We start from the raw sequence: 18,447 nt of genomic DNA on the forward strand, positions 1-18,447 counted from the left end.
GCTACCTTTGGAAAGGGGAGTTAAATTAGGAGGCATGGTATTGGGGAAATTCCTTTATGCTTCATTTGTTTGCTTTTCAATGTCAATGTATTATTTTGCAAGAAAAATATATTTTTTAGTAATTAAAAATGTCATACTTAATACACAACTATCTTATTTCTATGCTTACTATACATAGTCTAAAATTCGAAAATTGTATAATGGTGAAATCTGAATGTAACATAATTGTGACATAGGTCAAATTATGACCTCAACAATGTGTTAACTGCTCATAGGAAAAACCTAGACCAACATGGTCAGTTGGTAATACTGGTGTGAGATCTTATCCTCCACATCAGCATTGTAGAATGGTCCAGTTCTATTTTAAAAGGTTTCAGGGAAGTGGGTCATATCATCACATGTCTTTTAAAGAAAAGCATCTAGTTAGTAAGTGGCTTTATTAAAGCCCCTTTGTCTGATGCATCGTTTTAGCATTATTTACTGTCCACTTCTGGAGATCATGCAGCCACCAGGAAAGTATTGCTTTAAGAGGAATTGGTAGCAGTTTTCTAACAGTGCATAGGAAGACCACACAGCTAGTTAGCTCAGGAAAGGATGCCAGCTTGCTAACACACCCTGGGTGCATACAGGAAAGCCAAGTATAATTTCTAAGGTTGGAAGCCCAGTTCTTAAGGAAAAAAAAAGAAAAAACCCAAACCCTTGAAACACCCCTATATATTATATGATCATGTTAAGGATAAATGTATCTTGGCTTCTAAATACTTAGTGCACCGAAGTAGCTTTCTAATCATGATGATCATTTTAAGCTATGCTGAAAATACATCATTTGCTGGTTTTGTGAAAAGGAGCCCTGATGGGGACTGTGTTGGACAGGTCCCTGTGCTGATCTTCTGAGGCTTGTATGCCAGTTCCGGCCCAATTTGAGAAATGGAAATGCTAAATTGCTCCCTTCCAATGAAGTAATCAACTTCAGTTTTCACAGAAGAACTATTCACAGCCCTTGGAGTGCAGGGTTGTGAAAAGAGGAAACTGAATGCAAAATTAATATGACTGAGAGAGCTCTATGGGACCAAAAAAACAGAAATGGAGAGGTCACTTAACCCAACTGACTCTCCTTGAGGGCAGAGGCAGAGTGCCTTGTTTTGTGTTCAGCACAGTACCTGACATAGACTAGACTAGGTTCTATAAATGTCTGTCAGATGAATAAATTAAATTTCTTGGAAACTGAGACAGGAGAAGTGCCTTACTGACTTTTTCAGTATTAATATTTATATCTATGAAAAAATATCCTTCCTACACTGGCCTAGAACAAAGATTATTTATTCTGTCTCAAAAAGGAACACAATGATTCTAGGCTCTTCTAATGTAGATTCTATGTCTTAAAACATATAAGGACCTTTCCAAGTTTTAGCCTTTCAATCTGGAAGTCTGGCGATGATATTTCTACCTACCTTTGCTCTTGTCTGGTTTTGTGCTTATGTCTGGTGCCTTGATTAAAAGGGGCATCAGGAAATTTAAGTGTCCAGGTCAGCCTTACAAGTGCACCAATTGCTGTCAATACAAGCTTACTTAACAGCTACTGTGCACCGTGTATGATGTTGAAACCTGGGGAGTGTGAGGAGCACCAGATGAACAAGATCCACTCCCTGCCTGTGAGTAGTTCACCCTCTCTAGGATCTGAATCATAAAGATGAACCATGTGGTAAGGGATAAAATAGGAGTCCCTATCTACCTCTGACATCCTTATATCTTCTGTTTTTCTCTGAGCATCTCCCTATTTCTTATTCCCTATCCCAAAGACTGACTTCTCACTGAAGGACATACATGTCTTTCTGTACAGTTTTGTGTACAGATCAGGAGCTGGGAAATCTTAATTATAATGCATTTCAGCCCCTAGGACAGATCATGCAAGACGTTTTTTGGTTGATACAGACTGTGTAGGAGATGGTGGAATTTAAAACTCTTAGGAAATATTTTGACCTTGGGTTTGTGAAATGGGCCTGCCTTTGGTTCTAAGAGTAGAAGGAAAAAAATAAAAAACAAAACCTCAAAACCTCAAAACCTGGATGACTAGGACTTGACGTTTCCAGAAGAGGCCTCAAACACCTTCCCAGATTCTCCATAGCACATAGATCCTTTCCCAGTACCTGCTGAGATGCTGATCACCTACCTGGCCTTGCATTGTTCTTCTGCCCTTTTGGTTTTCAGTTCTGATGCTATTACTTCCCCTTTCTTCTTCCAAGATATAATATGATGAATGCAGCGCACTTCTAGGCAAATCCAGCCTCCATCACCCACAACTGATCCATCAACTAAACTACACAACATCTGGAGACCTGGAGTAGCCTGTGCTGCTTGTGGTCTCTCTCTCTCTCTTTTTTTTTTGAATGAGGAAAAATAATGGAACAGTTATGAACTGGAAAAGGAACTTGGATGTGCATCTAGGGGTAAATAGGCTGATGATGATGAGGTCACATCAGTGGAATTTCATTTCTGTATTTGGTATACAGATATAAATACTCCATGAGGAAAGGGATGCAGTCTCTCATTCTCCATTGTATGCCAAAAACACAGCCCTGTGCCTGGCTTATGGGAGGAGCTCAAACAATGTTATTTGAATGCATGAATATTGTCCTCATTTTCTTTGCCTTATCTTTCTAGAACAGTCTGTCTGGGAACTTTAAATACAGCCAGCATTCCTACCCCAGTCCCATAAACCACAGTGACCAAAAAAGGCAATCTATGGGTAGGAAAAATGTATGTTCAACGTTTCATGCCCCCTTGTTGACATCCAGCTAGATTTTGGGCAAGACCATGAAGAGCTGGCACACAGGATATGCTCATCTCTTATTTCCAGACTGAGTGATGTGGAGGCCTGGGGAGGGTGAGGAGCACCAGATGAACAAAATCCACTCCTTTCCTGTGAGTAGCTCATATTGCTGGGAAATCATTAGATTCCCACTACCCCTACTAGACATACTGGTTATAGAATGGCATATTCTTCTCTTTTTTCCATCCAGCTGTCCACCATGTACACGCTTATTCATTTAAAATTTGGGTAAGTATTTTGTGCCAGACACCACTTGATATTGTGGATACAGAGACAAACAAGAATGGACAGCGATCTTTTCCTCATAGAGCCAACAACCATGAAAATGTTGGCAGCCAGATTATTTTGCGTTTGGGACAGATGGAGGGCAGGTGAACAGAAGTTGGACGTTGGCAGCCACCACACCATCTGACTTTGACAAGCAATCACCTTCTCCAAAAAAAAAAAAAAATTCCCAATTACAGCTATTTGAAAGAGCAGCCGTCTACCCTTCCTGGAGTTCGTGTACAGTGGGGAAGGCATGCGGAATTTGTCCAGCCACTTATGCTTACCTTTTGACACAAGACTCAATCATGTCACTTGCCATCAACTTCAGCCGTTGTTCCAGGTGCTTTCCAAACTCTTCCTCGGGCCAGTGCAAGTCCCGAATGAAGGTCTGAAGGGCATCAAGTTTCCAGAACAGATCTTCTGAGGTACCTGATCCATTACTGGCAGGATAAAGATTAGAAAACAAGAGTCACCCACTGGCCCCAGGCTCTGTGAAAACTAACACAGAGACAACTGGGGGCTAGAAGGCTTAAGGCAAACAGCAGCTTCAACATACACAACGACGTGTGTTGGCGGTGGAGGCGGGGGCAGTCTCCACCGGCAGATTTTGAGTTTTACCATACATGACTTAGTCCGCTTTGCTTGGCCAATTACTCCAGACCAGTGAGAAGTCTGAAGAAGGTGTTGCCCCATAACATCCAGGAGAATGGTGTATGGTAAAAATCAGCCTTCTTTTAATAACCACATTAACACATGTGATGATTCAGATGAAGGCCACGAACCAGGGGAGAGAGAAATCTCAACGGCTAATAACTACATGGCAACATGCAGTTATTAAAATTCAGGGTTTCATGCATTTCCCCAGCTCCTCTCCAGAGTGGAGGCCTCTTGGAGATTGCACAAGACTTTCAGTTTTAAAAGGACAGTGCTAACAAAGTGGTGAGCGAGGACCCTCTTTCTCTCTTGAAGAGCTGGAAAGAAACTGGGGTGACTCATTGAGATGGGTATACCTGGATACCTTGAATCCAAAATTCTCACTCAGTTTGGTTATTATTCCAATTTTCACAGACCAGCCTGTAGCATAGGCAGGGTCCTCACCAAGATGAGGTGAGTTGGGGCAGGGGAGGTTAGTGGACAAGGGATATTCTCAATGCTTTAGGGCTCAAAACCTGAGCTCTTTTACCATTGCATCATCTTACCCAGTCCTCTGTGCAGATGGGGAAATTGGTCTTGATGCCTTTCTGTACAATGACGTGTAAGAAACTTTTTCCTGGGGCATCCACAAAAAGCCTGTGTATAAGAAGTGCTCCATCTCTCACCCTCTTGTCCTTCTCTGACTGGCTTTCTCTTTTGTAACAATCCCATTTGGAGCTCTGAGGGGTGGCTGCCCCCCACCCCCTTCCTCGCATACCACTAATGCTAACACGGTAATTTATAAAATGTCCAACACACCATGCATTACCACTTGTTCTGACATCGTCTATAGAAACAGATGAGAGTGGGTGTTTCTATTGTGACAGATGCCAGCTGCATTGAATTAATGCTTCAGAGAGAAATATAGCTAGTGCATAAATGCATACACAGCTACTGCAGGGCGGGGAGGGGGTACACTCCCAACATGCCGAGAGGGAGCCTACGGCCTGGACCAACAGGGCAACGTTTTCAAGGACAGACCAGTCTGAGGTCAGTACGTAGATGTATCTGACACGGAGGAGCAGGTAACATAGAAACACGTCCTTAAAATGAAAGGTGGCAAAGGAAGAAACTGGAATTATGAAAAGATATAGAATCAGGCATTTCCTGGTGGGTGAGTGAGAATCCACGCCTTCTCTTCAGATACTGCTGCAAGCATCGTTCAAAAGTGGGGGAATGCATTGTCTCTCTGTGAAAGTTCAGCTTTCCCCCTACCCCATCCTATGCTTGGGAAAAAGAAACCCCAACTTTGTCTAGCCTAAGCCCCGTTTTGGAACTGCATGGTTGTATGTTTTAAATCATTAAGTACATATGAATGCAATAGTTGGTATTTATTACAACAACATTTTGACACCCATCTGGTTTCAGAGTTTCAAAAAATTCTTGTAGGGTTTTTTTTTCTTTGAAGAGCTTATTATTAAGTTTTGACATGAGGAAAAGAATATTTTCTTTTTATTTTTAAGATAAACTGTTAATGTTAAGGCAATAGCACCAAGATTATTTTGATTGCTGAGCAGTTACCAAAATGTGTTCCCACTCATGCCTTAATTAATTGAACGGAGACCATTATCTGCTTTATTACAATGTCTTGATTCATATCTTTTCGAAAACAATGTCACAGAGCATGCACAGAAGAAGGTAAGAGAAACTTTCCGATATTTATTTTTAAATTTTTAACAGATACTACCTAATCTAACTTTTAATATAGTGATCTTAGCATGAATATGATTTGTGTTCAATTTTAGAAGTGTTTTATTTTAGATATAAATTTTTGGAGGTTTTGATTTGTCTTTAAAAGAGAATCAGACACATTGGCTATATTATTTCACTGTGAACTTGTGAGAAATTATAGGTTTAAAAAATGCTATGTAGCTTTGGAGGATCCAGGTAGAGCAGTCATTTTAATGGCCTGTCCTCTAACTGGATTACTGCAAAAATAAAATTGCTGAGGGCCATCTTGATGAATGTGATTTCAAGATTTCAAAACATCACTGCCAGTTTCAGATCATTTTTTATTCCTTTGATAATAACACTTCCCTTTGAAAATGTGCCAATTTATTCTTTCAAGAAAAAGCTTATCTGGCCTATAATTAGCTGTGGCCTAAGAAAAGGATCAAAGAAGGGTATAGAATCGCTAAACCTTATTTCACTTATTAAATCATGCATGTGGTTCTAATTTAATTTCCCTGAGGTAGAATTTAGGGGTGCTGGATCTTCTTCTTGCTAAGGAAAAAATGAGCATGGATTCATTTCCTAAGCTAGAAGAAATGGCTTCTCAATCCCCAGTCCCTCAAACTGCTGGCTTTAAAGAAGTGACTCATGCAACTCTGACATTCATATGGACAAATGTAAAGCATGACCCTTGGCCAAGCGCACTGGATCATGCCTGGAATCTCAGGCAGAAGGATTTCTTGAGCTCAGGAGTTCGAGCCCAGCCTAGGAAACATAGCATCCTTGCCTCTACAAAAAAAAAAAAAAAAAATCAACCAGGTGTGGTGTCACACGCCTGTAGTCCCAGCTGCTTGGGAGGCTGAGGTAGAGGATCACCAGAACCCAGGAAGGTGAGGCTGCAGCGAGCCATGATTGTGCCACTGCACTTCAACCTAGGTGACAGAGTGATACCCCAACTAAAAAAAAAAAATGCTAAAAGCAATAATGAGCCTATACTGAAATGCCAGATGATATGGCTACAAAAATTTATTCGTTGTTTGAATCTTGTATTCCCAAATTTAGTGGTCTTTTTGCTACCTAGATCTCAAAGCCCAGTATTATATTATAACTTTGGAATGTACATAACATTTTTTTAACATAACATTTCCATGACTAAGGCTTGATCCATTCAGAAATTTTCATTTAGCCCTGAACATACTGTTACTATATCCTGCCATTTGCTGACACCAGAAATATGCTTTATGGTTTAAACAGTCTCTAGGAATTTATATATATATTTAAAAACCTCAGCTTCTAGACAGGTGTGCTTCCCTCTTACATTTAGATCAGGCCAGAGATGACTGGCTAGCCCATCAAAGAGGTTTCCTGGACTATTTTTAGATGACTAACTCCTAAAGTCACGTCACCTGCATTAAAAAAAGGAGGGGGGGGGATAGAATCCTTTTGCAAAAGAATTCAGGAAGTAAAACATAGTTCTCAAGCATTCAGTGGGCGTAAAACAAATTGTTAGTGCTGTATATATAGCAAATATCTTACAAACATGATGCATGCCAGAAATAAACAATATTGTCTCTGTATGATCAGCAAAATATGTCTAATTATCCATCTCCATCTCTGTTATATAGGATGTATAGAAATAAACAATACATATCCATGCCAAGATCACTTAAATTTAAATGAGATCTAATGTGAACTGAATACACACTCCGCATCATATATAGCAGCCATCCATGACGGTGCCGAAAAAGTAGGCATTTGTGGGATGCCTAGAGGGATGTTAACTGGTAGATTTGGTACTTTGGGAAGGTTCACATTGGGTAGGTTCACATTGGGTAGGTTACTGGTTAAACTCCTGTGGAAGAAACAGACAGAAAGAAAAAATACCATCACAGTGACAATGCAGATGTGGCAGAAGCACACGACAGTTGTAAATAAATTGGCTAAGTCCACAGCAAGACAACAGCAAAAACTCAAGTGACACACTTCAGAAAGCAGCTTGCAGATGGGAAACTGTAGTGTGGTTCCATATTCAGAGAGAAATGACAAAAGTTAATGGAGAAAAGTAACGACAGAGCGACTTAAACGTGTGGACACTCATGGAGCACCCATATACAATGATCACATGCCTTTGGGAGGGGCTTTTGGTTTCCAAGTCTGTTTCTGCTATAAGAGTGTAGAACTTGCCTCATACTAGGAACTTGAAGTTCCTGAAATTCTTGGTGTGGCTAGCGATGGGTCTTCTGTGAAGTCACTGGGATTGACAAGAATGGTGGAGTTGACTGGGCTTGGTGGCTCAGCCTGTAATCCCAGCATTTAGGGAGGCTGAAGCAAGTGGATTGCCTGAACCTGCGGGTTCAAAACCAGCCTGGGCAACTTGGTGAGACCTCTTCTCTACAATAAATAAAAAATTAGCCAGATGTGGTAGTGCATATTTGTAGTTCAGTTACTTGGAAGGCTGAGGCAGAAGGATCGTTGGAGCCCAGCAGGTCAATGCTGGGGTGGCCATGAGTGTGCCACTGCACTCCAACCTGGGTGACAGAGTGAGAGTCCAACTCAAAAAAATAAAAAACAAAAAAAGAATGGTGGAGTGCTTCAATCTTCTTGCTTTTATTATAAGTTATTGTCGAAGGAGGGTGGCACATTTCTCAAGTTGGATATTAGATACAAGATGGAACAGGAAGTCCACCCATTTGAGTACACACCTAGTTGGAAACTGAAATCTTTCCAACTGACACTTCTAAAGACAGGTGTATGGGTGTCAGACTTGATGGCAAAGAGTAAGAAGAAGAATAAGATTCAAATAATTTTACAGAAAATTTAAAGAAAATGTAAACTTCCTCTCCCAAACTAAGTCTAATTAAAACGCAGAACTGTTTGCACACAGAAACAGACATCTAGAAAAAGAAAACAATCCCAAATTCAGCTCTTAGATTCAACTCTTTGACTAAAAGTAGATTTAAAATGTGGCTTCTTATCACAGTAGTTACACTTGGAAGTGGGACAGAGACTGAAAGAAAGTATGACAGGAGCTTCTGGGGTACTGGGAATGTTCTATTTCTTGATCTGAATGATGGGTTACATGGGGTGTGTTCAATTTGTGAAAATTAATCAAGCTGTATATTTTTCTGTAACAAGTTAAGAATGTTACCTCGTGTCAGCCTTTTGTTTTTGGACAAAGAAGGATAAACCAATGTGATAGAAGAGAGATGGATGGTTTTATGAGTAAAGAGAGAAAATAAAACAAAACAAAACCCTCAACTTGAATCAACTGTATTTCTTTGGAAGGACTGTGTCATATATCGCTCCACAAGCTGGCACTGCAAGTCTCTGTAGTGGCATTTTAAGGGTGTTCCATCCAGCCAAAGTCACTGGCACGGTGGAGCCAGCCTAACTCTGCATCTGAGAGGAGCCTTCCTGTTTAAGTGAAGTTGACAGCACTTTGGCAAAGGACTTGAGGCTCTCTTTTTGGATCTTGCAGGAGAAGTGCAAATTTTGCCAAAGCAGCTCTGCCCTGGGCAAGCTGTGTTTGACTAACAGGACTCCTGTGAGAACTGGAGCTGCCTCTGGGCTTGGTTGGGGTATCATGCCTCCTGCTAAGTCAGAAATTCTGGACCTTGCAGATAGCCTGGATGTCTGTTTCTCTCCAGAAAAAAATGACTCTTTCACAGTGGAAATATAGCCTGGGCTTGTAGACTGAAAAGCCTAGAATGCAAAATTGTCTACCTGGCATTCTCTTCCTTTTAAAGAAATAGGTGTCTCACATACTTGTCCTTTGCACATCACATTTTGGGAAGGCCGAAGGTATATCTCTACTCGGGACTAAAGGGTGCTCTTGCAGGACTGGTCAAGAATTGATTAGCTAAATATGACTATTAAGTAGAAGGGAAACTGGAACTTTTTCTTCCATGAGTCTCCGTTTTACTGGGGAATATGACTTTGAATTCAGTCCCTGGTGGTTCTCAGTCTTAAACACTACCGTGTAACAAAACTGTTGGCGATTTTCACTGAGACATGTGTAAGCCTATATAAGCAAATGTGATCATTAAATGATACACACACTGAATAATGATCAAGGAATTAGGAGATCTTGGAGATGGCAGCCTGGAAAGTTAAAATGTCAATTCTGAGCAAATTAAAAGTAGCTAGGAATGAATAACATACAAATGTATGCAAAAGCAACTTAATTTAAACATATTAGCGGATGGTGGGTACACACAGTAGAAACAAGCTTCATTTTGCACACAAAAAGTAAAAAAAAACTTATATTAATCAAAACATATTGTTTTTGTAAAATATGACATTTCAGCTGGACTACAGCACTGGACTCAGAAACATTTCCTTCATGTGACATTTTATAATGCTCTACTTGTAAAAGGCTAAAACATGCTTGATATTTCTGCTTTTAGCAAGCTAATACAGTGTATTACTAATGTTACTAATATTTCATTTGGACATTAATAACATAATTATCAAGGAGGTAGTTCCAAGCATAAGATTTCACTAATATACATGTGAAAAGGGGGAATTTTCAAGTAGCACTTAGTTCTAATCAGGCTCCTGGAGCTGCTGATGGCTGTAGTGAATTATTTTAAAGAGGGCCCTTTAGCATCCACCTAAAAACAAGTCAGTCGTGCTTCTCTGTGAGAATCATAATTGGATATCTCTGGATAGCACAAGAAGTGTGAATTACAATCCTAACAACTGATATCTGTTAAATTTTGGACTCTTCCATTCATTTTGGGGACTCTGTTGAAAAAACAAAGCTCCCCATTTAGATCAAAGGGCCCATTCCTGGTTGGTTTAAAAAATTTCTCATCTACTCACTCTTACATGGATGAATGTTACAGATAAGCATGTATCTCATCATTTCTATTGATGAAAATGACTGGAGGTGAAGTAATTCCTTATGTCTAGAATTAATTCTAAATAAAGACAATGCCTTCATGCAGAAGGAATATGGTAACAATTGTGTCTTCTCTCAAAGATTTCCACTTTAGATTTATGGATAAAGTTAGATTTGAGATACAAAATGCCTTCTACTTTTATGAGTCACTTGTCATATGCATATATGTAGTACATCTTGTCTTTTCTTGGTGCTCTGAACATTAAAACCTCTCTCAGTGTTTGTTGTTAGGTCTAATCCCTATTTTGGGGCATAAGCACGCTCGAATATTTTCCTGGTGTCTAAACTTCTTCTAGAACTTACTTCCTTATAACAACTTACTTCTCCATGAAAATTTAATAGCACAGATATACAGTATATCTGTTTATACATCATACGCAGACCTGTGCTTTATATGTAAGAGTAAGATGTTTTTACCCACCTCCCCAGCAGGAGCCAATTTTCACCAGCTTAAAGGCTGTAAAGCCCCCATTGAGAATGCATCACATAGAGAAAAAAATCCAAGCTTCATGGGATTTTAGAACCTCCCACACATCTCTCCAACCTTATGGCTTGCCTCCTTTATAATCCATGCTGGCCAACACCCAACATTCACGCTTTCTATTGCGTGTCTTCTTTCTTTCCCCTATGTTTTCACCATGATCCTTCCCGGCACCTCTACTTTACCCCTTTTGAAATCTTACTCTCCAAGCTGTTTCCTTTATGATCCATCAGTGGAAATTCATTCCTCTCTTCTCTTCTCTATGCTCTTCACTATGCTCTCTCCTTATATTATTTGTATGTTGGTAAATATTTAATGTCATTTTTCTTGTGTGCATGTTGCTCAGACCCAACTAGACTGAAAGCCTCAATTGGGGGAATGCATCTTTTTCTCTTTCCAATCCCCATAGTTTTCCTGTTGTATCCTTACAAATTTCAGTATGTGGGTTCCTTGATAAACATATGAATCAATAAATATTTATTGAGCACCTGTTATGTCCCCCAGACCTGTCTTAGGTGCTTGGGAGGCACTGATGATCAAATGTGTATAAATATGAGTTACATTTTCACATATGTTAGTACTGTAAAAGCTTTGGTTATTCAAAATCTTTGTTTAACAAAGGGGGGCACTAAGCTTCAGGAAGGTCACTTGTGGGAGGGTCTCATAAAACTTGGTGGCCCAAGTTCATCTAGCAAGTTACTGGCAGAGAGTCAAGAGTTCTGACTCTAAGTCCAATACTTGTCTATTTGATACCAGGCCACCTACATACTGCTAAGGTGTCTTTGATCTGATGATTTATTATCATTAATATTTAATGGTGAATATGTTAATACATTCCACTCTAATAATCATTTTACGATATATATATCTTATAACATTATGTTGCACACCTTAAAAATACACAATAAAATTTATTTTTAAAAAATATATTGACATTTTGGGAAAGAATATTATTTTAAAAATACTTTTCATATGCATATCTCAGGCAGAGAGAGAGAGAGAAAGTGCATTTTGATAAATGAGAAACCCAGATTTTACAGTGTGCAAAGATCAAGAAGCAGTGTTTAGTTCTACCATTCAGAGCCATCCTGATCTGAAATGGGCAACCATGCAGCCAAAGATTCCCTGTGCCTGGAGGTGTTTAAGTAGAGACGGAGTGACCATCTGTCAGGAAAGGGTAGTAGGCGAGGGTGGGGGAGTTACTAGACATGTAAGACTTTAAATAAGATGCTTTCTAGGTTTGTTTTTTTTTTTTTCCCACAATGAAGGTTACCATAGCTCATTAACAATGAGCCAATGTTAAAGAACTCATGAAAATATTGTCTACTTCTTGTTAGGACCAAAAGCTCATATTCACAGCTGTCACAAGGGTTGTGAACAACCTGCCCATCTATGAGTGCTGGCCCTATGATGTGTCCTGATGGAAACCCATGAGAGACCTATGGGTTCCAGAGTTTAATTGACAATTTGGGCCTTTGAGAAACTGATTATCTTCAGCTGTGGTTAGAAGCTACAAGATGGCATCTTCCACCAATTCACAGAGATTCTGACCATGACTGTATCTGGCTTAATGGAAACAGAGTTGTAGTCTCTCTTTTCTCTCCTTGAAGAGATGGAAAGCCATCTTTCTAGGGAAAGGTTGCAATAGGACTTAGCCACTGTAACATTTCCATCAATTAGCCTCAACTGTATAAGACTAAATGATCATATCTCATTTTCATTTACAGGGTCATAGTCTGAAAAAAGAAAATCTGAAGAATAAAAAATATTTTTAATTCTATTTTTAGCAAACTCAACACATTGGTAGTATATTCTTGTCAGAGTGCTGTTTTTCTTTAGAATTTTGAATATTAGCTATTTTGAGGTAAACATTACAATACATTTCTCATTTTACCTATAATCAGATGTCAATAAGAAAGAAAGAAGAACAGAACTATTTGAGGATAACAGTTGTTTGAGAGAAAGACTGTGGCGAGGGGTGTATTGGCAGAAATCGAAAAGATTGAGCAAATCTATTTACCTAAGTTAGTTTCTTGTTTTGGTGTGAGCTTGATAAGATGCATTTTAAAAAGACGGCTCTTGGAAAAAAAATCCAAGAAGAAAAATGAATCTGCTTCTTTATCAACTCTCCAATAAGTGGTCAGATGGAAGTTCACACTTTGCTTCTTTTGACAAGGTAGAAAGCATGGACAGACACAATCCTCTTAGAATTTAAGCTTGTCCCCAAGCTTTTTTTTAAACCCTCCGTTTGATGCCATTCTGCAAAACTGTCTCATGGCATTCATACTTTGTTTACAAATCAGCTAATAAAACGTGTGTAATTAAAAAAAACTAACTTAGTTTATGTTTTAGTTGGCACTTTAAAACCTCTCCATATACTCTGAAAGGCATATAATATTTAGAGAAACTGAACAAATCACACACAATCATATTCATTAACCAACAGCACAGTTTTGGACAGCAAAAAGCTACTTAAAACATACATATATTCATCTACATAATTATCAGGCTATAATTCACAACTACTACTATATTTGTAGATCTTTAAATTGCTCATCCAAGAGTTCAAATTTCATTTTATCAGTAAAAAAAATCCCCAATTAAACATTCCCAGACTAAAGATTTCCAATTGTGAAGAAGATTTTGATTTTACCTTTACTTCTGATAGTATTAAGACTATTTAATGCTTCAAAAGAAATAGTAATGCTTGGCTTCTGAAGAATTTAACAGGTTATAAAATGACCTAGTGACATCACAAAGCTTCACAACAATTCTCAGACACTGGATAGGGACATTAGAAGATGTTAGTTTTGCAGGGGGGCAAACAAGTTCACAGAGATTCAAACCCTTGCCTTTTGGCTAGAAAATGGAGTGGTTGCTCCCGGCCACTGTAGCCTCGACCTGCTGGGCTACGGCAATCCTTCCACTTCAGCCTTCCGAGTAGCCGGAATTACAGGCATGCACTACCACGCCTGGCTGATTTTTTGATTTATTGTAGAGATGAGGTCTCGCCAAGTTGCCCAGGCAGGTCTTGAACCCACGAGCTCAGGCAATCCACTCACCTCAGCCTCCCAAAGTGGGGGATTACAGGCTGAGCCACGGAGCTGGCGCAATCTCCACATTTAAACACAAGCAAGTAAATATTATTTCAAGACCACTGCTGTTTTCAAATGCAAATATTACTCATTTTAACCTTTTCCTTTTCACAGCCGTTCTCCAAAACACAACTGCCTTGATAATAGTGAGTATTAAAAAAAAAAAAACAGCATCCCTTATTAATAATGCCTTACCTTCAAGGGACTCATTTTTCTCCTCAAGAGTTAAAAGTCATAAGGGGCATATTACAAGACTGTTATAAACCCGAGAATAACAAGCTAAAGTTTAAATTTATTGGTATTTACCAAGGAAGAGCTACTGCTGATTAACCTGCTCTCAGTAGAGTAAGTCAACAAACTTCTCTTTTGGCTCAGATGTGGAAGGGAGGCAGAGAAAGCTGTTTTGCATTAATTTATCAGTGAGAGTCTCATAGAGTGTAATATTAGAGGGAAGGTCTCAGTTCATAAAACTGCTAAAAAAGAGGGCACGAGTCAAAGCTTCCAACTTGAGGAAAAGCCTCTTGAATATTTGTTCTGAAAGTGTGCTTGTACATACCCCTACTTTGCTCCACACTGCTTGCTGTATCCCAAATGTAAACGACTAGAGAGAGCAAGAGTATTTCCTTACAGGAAAAGAAAGATAGAGAAAGAGAGAGAGAGACTCTAACAGGGCAAAGCCAATACAAGGCTTTATTGCAGATTTTTAAATCATATCACAAAACTCTCCATATAAGTCTATTTTTCCAGAAAGGGGAGTCTGAAACTGACCCTCTGGCAGCCTCACTTCCTTGCCTTCTTCCTGGTGGAGAATGGAGGTGGCACTGAATCTTTAAGATGTACCAGATAGTTGTGAAAATTGATGAACTCATAACCCACAGAATTTCCCATAATTTGTCTCACAGGATAGATATCTCATTTTAAAAAAGCATACTGTGTGCTGGGCGTAGTGGCTCAAGCCTGTAAATCCCAGCACTTTGGGAGGCCGAGGTGAGAGGATTGCCTGAGACCAGGGGCTCGTGACCAGCCTGGGAAACTTGGCAAGACCTCATCTCTACAATACATCAAAAAATTAGCCAGGTGTGGTGGCTTGTGCCTGTAGTTTCAGCTACTTGGAAGACTAAGGTGGAAGGATTGCCTGAGCCCAGCAGGTCAAGTCTGCAGTGACCATGAGCATTGCCACTGCACTCCAGCCTGGGCGACAGAGTAAGACTCCAACTCACAACAACCAAAACAAAACAAAAGCATACTGTGGTAAAATATATGAGGAAACTCTGGGGAAAGCAGAGTAAAACAAAATTTTGTATTACTATACTCTCAGAGTTTAAAAATATACCAGTGTGCATTGTGGTTCTCTGGGAGACAAGGGTGTGGTTGGATCATGGGGTATTTAGTGTTTCCTAAACATATTTGGCCATAGAGTACTTTTTTGAGGTTTTTCTCAAGGCCTAGACCAGGGAATGGAAAACCATGGCTCTGCTTTGTAAATGAAGTTTCACTGGAGCACAGCTACATTTGTTCTTTTACATACTGTCTATGACCACTTTCGTGCTGTAGCGGTAGAACTGAGTATTTGTGACTGATATTATGTGACTCCAACAACCTAAATATTTACAATCTGCCCTTTTATAGAAAAGAGTTTGCTGACCTTTTTGCCTGTAACTCTACAGAACACACTTTGGGAAACACAAATTCACAGGAATGACGCCATTGGAATAAGATACTCAGTACAAATATCATAGCCAAGTTTATATTCCTTCTTCCTTCCTCATCTTGTATAGTAAAGATTTCACTTCATAACACATTTATCAACTTCTTCCCTCTTGCCCCTATTTGGCAAGGAAGCTATGGACACCATAGTAGGAAATATGTATGGTGTTTTCCCTCTTTCCATACTAACAATGAAAGCCATATGACACCATTCATTCATTTCTGTATGACTCTCCAGCCATTTGTACCCAAATTCCAATGGTATCAAAAGAGGTTTCCTTACTTGACTGGTTCCCATGATTCCCGCTCAAAGCCCCTGTGAATGGATTGTGCAATTGAGGACTCCATCAGATCCACATATCTAACAACAAGTGGGGCAAACAGGTCTTGCAGATGTTTGTGAAATTTTCCATTGCATAAATTATCTAGAACAGATAAGCAAAAGCTTGGTAAGAACCCACAGCTGCTTTATCAACAAACAATGCTCACACAGAAATGATTGTTTTCTATATTAAATATACCACTTCTAAGGAAGCCAAAAAGAGAAGGGAAGAAAAAAAGTGCATGAACAGCATTGAAGCTCATGCTTAAATCCGTTTGGAAAATAAACCAAATTTGAAAACACTTCTCTCATTTGTAACTACCCTCTAAAAGGAAAAATGATCATGATACTTTAAAAAACAACAAAAACAACAACCCACACTATTTAAAAAAATGTTTTCTTTTGCACTCACTCTTCTTCCTTCCATTAAGCCACCAGGAAGAAAGAACATTTTTACACCCTCCCTTCTTTCATTACCCTCCCTAGGGAGGAAGGGTCTATTTTATGGCTGTTGCTGCTGTTAAGATACTCTGAAATGCTTGACGTGTTATTCAGCTAGAAATTGTTTTTCACCTAGAGAGCATCGTTTGATAAAAAATGCAAAACGTGACGAGTTAAGTTAATTAACTTGTTTGAGAGCAAATAAAACACACACAAAACGGACACCTCTTCTCACATTGCTCTCAGATCTTCTGTCTAGGTAAGAGATGACTTCCCTGCAATAGGATTCTTTTTGGAAGAAAGAGAATGCTCACCAACTGTAAGCTTTTTTTGTTTTGTTTTGTTTTTTTTAGTAATAATAAAACTCTGAAGAGCTATGTCCAGCCTATAGTCTGCTTGGGATGGACACATCTTAGCAATCTGTTTATCTGCATACTACTTAGGAAAGTCAGTCAAAGATAATACATACAGTCAGTACGGAGAAAATCATTCAGCAGCTGAAACAATGGAAAACTGTCCCATGTGTCTGGGGGTTGCACCTCTAAGGCTGCATCCATGTCCACCGCAAAGAGTGACAGGAACGTCTCCGCGTGCTCCACCATTAAGTCTGACCACCACGCAAAGGCCTTTGAAATTTGGCAGAAAGACAACAGACAGAAAAGTGATGAGCTTCTCTCTTGGACTTAAGACAAGAACTCCAGCCCTCACTGTTCAAGATTAATTATGCATCCAGCAGGGTTTGGTAATTTTATTGTAAAGAGAACAGTGTTTTGAATACAATTAGGTCTCTAAGTGTCCACAGCGGTGCTTTTCGTGATTATTTTGACCTCTGGGTCAGAGGATGCAGCTGTAGAAGAATGGCAGATGTAGAACTTCTGTTCAATTTACAATAACTCAGAATGTTTTGAGTCATGCTCTTTATCATTGTTGTTGGCTAGTTTCTTGCTCTAAAGTATTAGAATTTGGGAGTTTCTTCACTGTGTTTATGGGTTTTCTGCTGGTCTAACTTGAAAATTTGTAATTATTGTTCACTTATGTCTACATATCTGGGGGTTAATTGTCTATGGTCTCATACAAACTCAGGGACACATGCTTCCCTACACATTGGAAATGTTACTCCTATTTCATACTAAGTTAAAGGAAACCATTGTTGCAATTGTCACAAAACTTTTAAGTTGAAATCTCTTAAGCAAGGAACCTTTGGTTTTGCATCTGGTCTGGAGGAAAGATCAGGCTTAGGCTAGTAAAAACTGAATAAGCTCAGGACTTACTTTTCTAGGGGTTGGACACATATGTACATTGAAAACCAAAAAATATCAGTGAAGTAACTCATTTTCATGCACATGGGTCCTTGGAAATCATTGTGCAGGGTCTCAGGGGCGACATTCACATCGGACTGGGCCAGATGCGAATGCAATTCAAAGGCATGCATGCATGTTGACTAATCATTTCTGGCAGGGAGCATGCAGAATGAGTGGCGGTGTCAACAGGCCCTGTTTTGCCGATTTCAAAGAGAGCAGAAAAACAAAAACAAATCGCCAGCCCCTTTTTGTCCCCCACCTCCCCACTCAATGCCGTAAAGTATTTACACTGGAAACACTTTCCGGAGCATTCACCAAAAAAAGATGGGAAGGCACTTGAAAACATGAAAGATGATTATGGAAATAATTCCATAAATGAAAGGGTTTGTTCAATGTCCAAGCTCTTCGGTGATCTATTAGTTATTTGAGGGATAATCTAACAGCCACTAGGAGGCAGAATAGGGGTCCACTTCTCTTCTTCCATGAGATTTCACTTTACTTACTTCTCCTTTATCAACATGTGGCTGGTTTGCAAATTAAATGAAAAACATCAAGTCATGGACCATTCTGCAAGGTCAGCTTGGCTGGAAATAGACACCTGCTGCTTTCATTTTAATTTACAGTAAAACCTCACTGATTCAGAGTAATGGGAGAAGGGAAATACAGGTCTGTTAGCAAAAAAAAAAAGCCTACATTATTGAGATTTCTAAAGAGATATCATTTTACTTATTTTGAA

The 18,447-nt window shown here is 39.3% G+C and overlaps 1 protein-coding gene across 2 annotated transcripts in view; it reads right to left on the reverse strand.

Moving 5' to 3' along the window:
- Positions 1 to 18,447, reverse strand: part of CADPS (calcium dependent secretion activator) — a 265,905-nt gene that overhangs the window by 81,531 nt on the left and 165,927 nt on the right. The window contains exons 19-23 of one of the 2 annotated variants that reach the window (XM_021718484.1): positions 18,215 to 18,235; positions 16,880 to 17,036; positions 15,931 to 16,072; positions 7,167 to 7,313; positions 3,382 to 3,537 (exon numbers count right to left, since the gene is read on the reverse strand). In XM_021718484.1, the coding sequence (XP_021574159.1) occupies positions 3,382 to 3,537; positions 7,167 to 7,313; positions 15,931 to 16,072; positions 16,880 to 17,036; positions 18,215 to 18,235 (623 nt within the window). The remainder of the gene's footprint in view (positions 1 to 3,381; positions 3,538 to 7,166; positions 7,314 to 15,930; positions 16,073 to 16,879; positions 17,037 to 18,214; positions 18,236 to 18,447) is intronic. The other variant, XM_008069830.1, reaches the window with a different exon arrangement.

Source organism: Carlito syrichta, unplaced genomic scaffold (genome assembly GCF_000164805.1).
Source record: "Carlito syrichta isolate Samal-C Ts95f unplaced genomic scaffold, Tarsius_syrichta-2.0.1 Scaffold312220, whole genome shotgun sequence".
NCBI classification, from domain to species: Eukaryota; Metazoa; Chordata; class Mammalia; order Primates; family Tarsiidae; genus Carlito; species Carlito syrichta.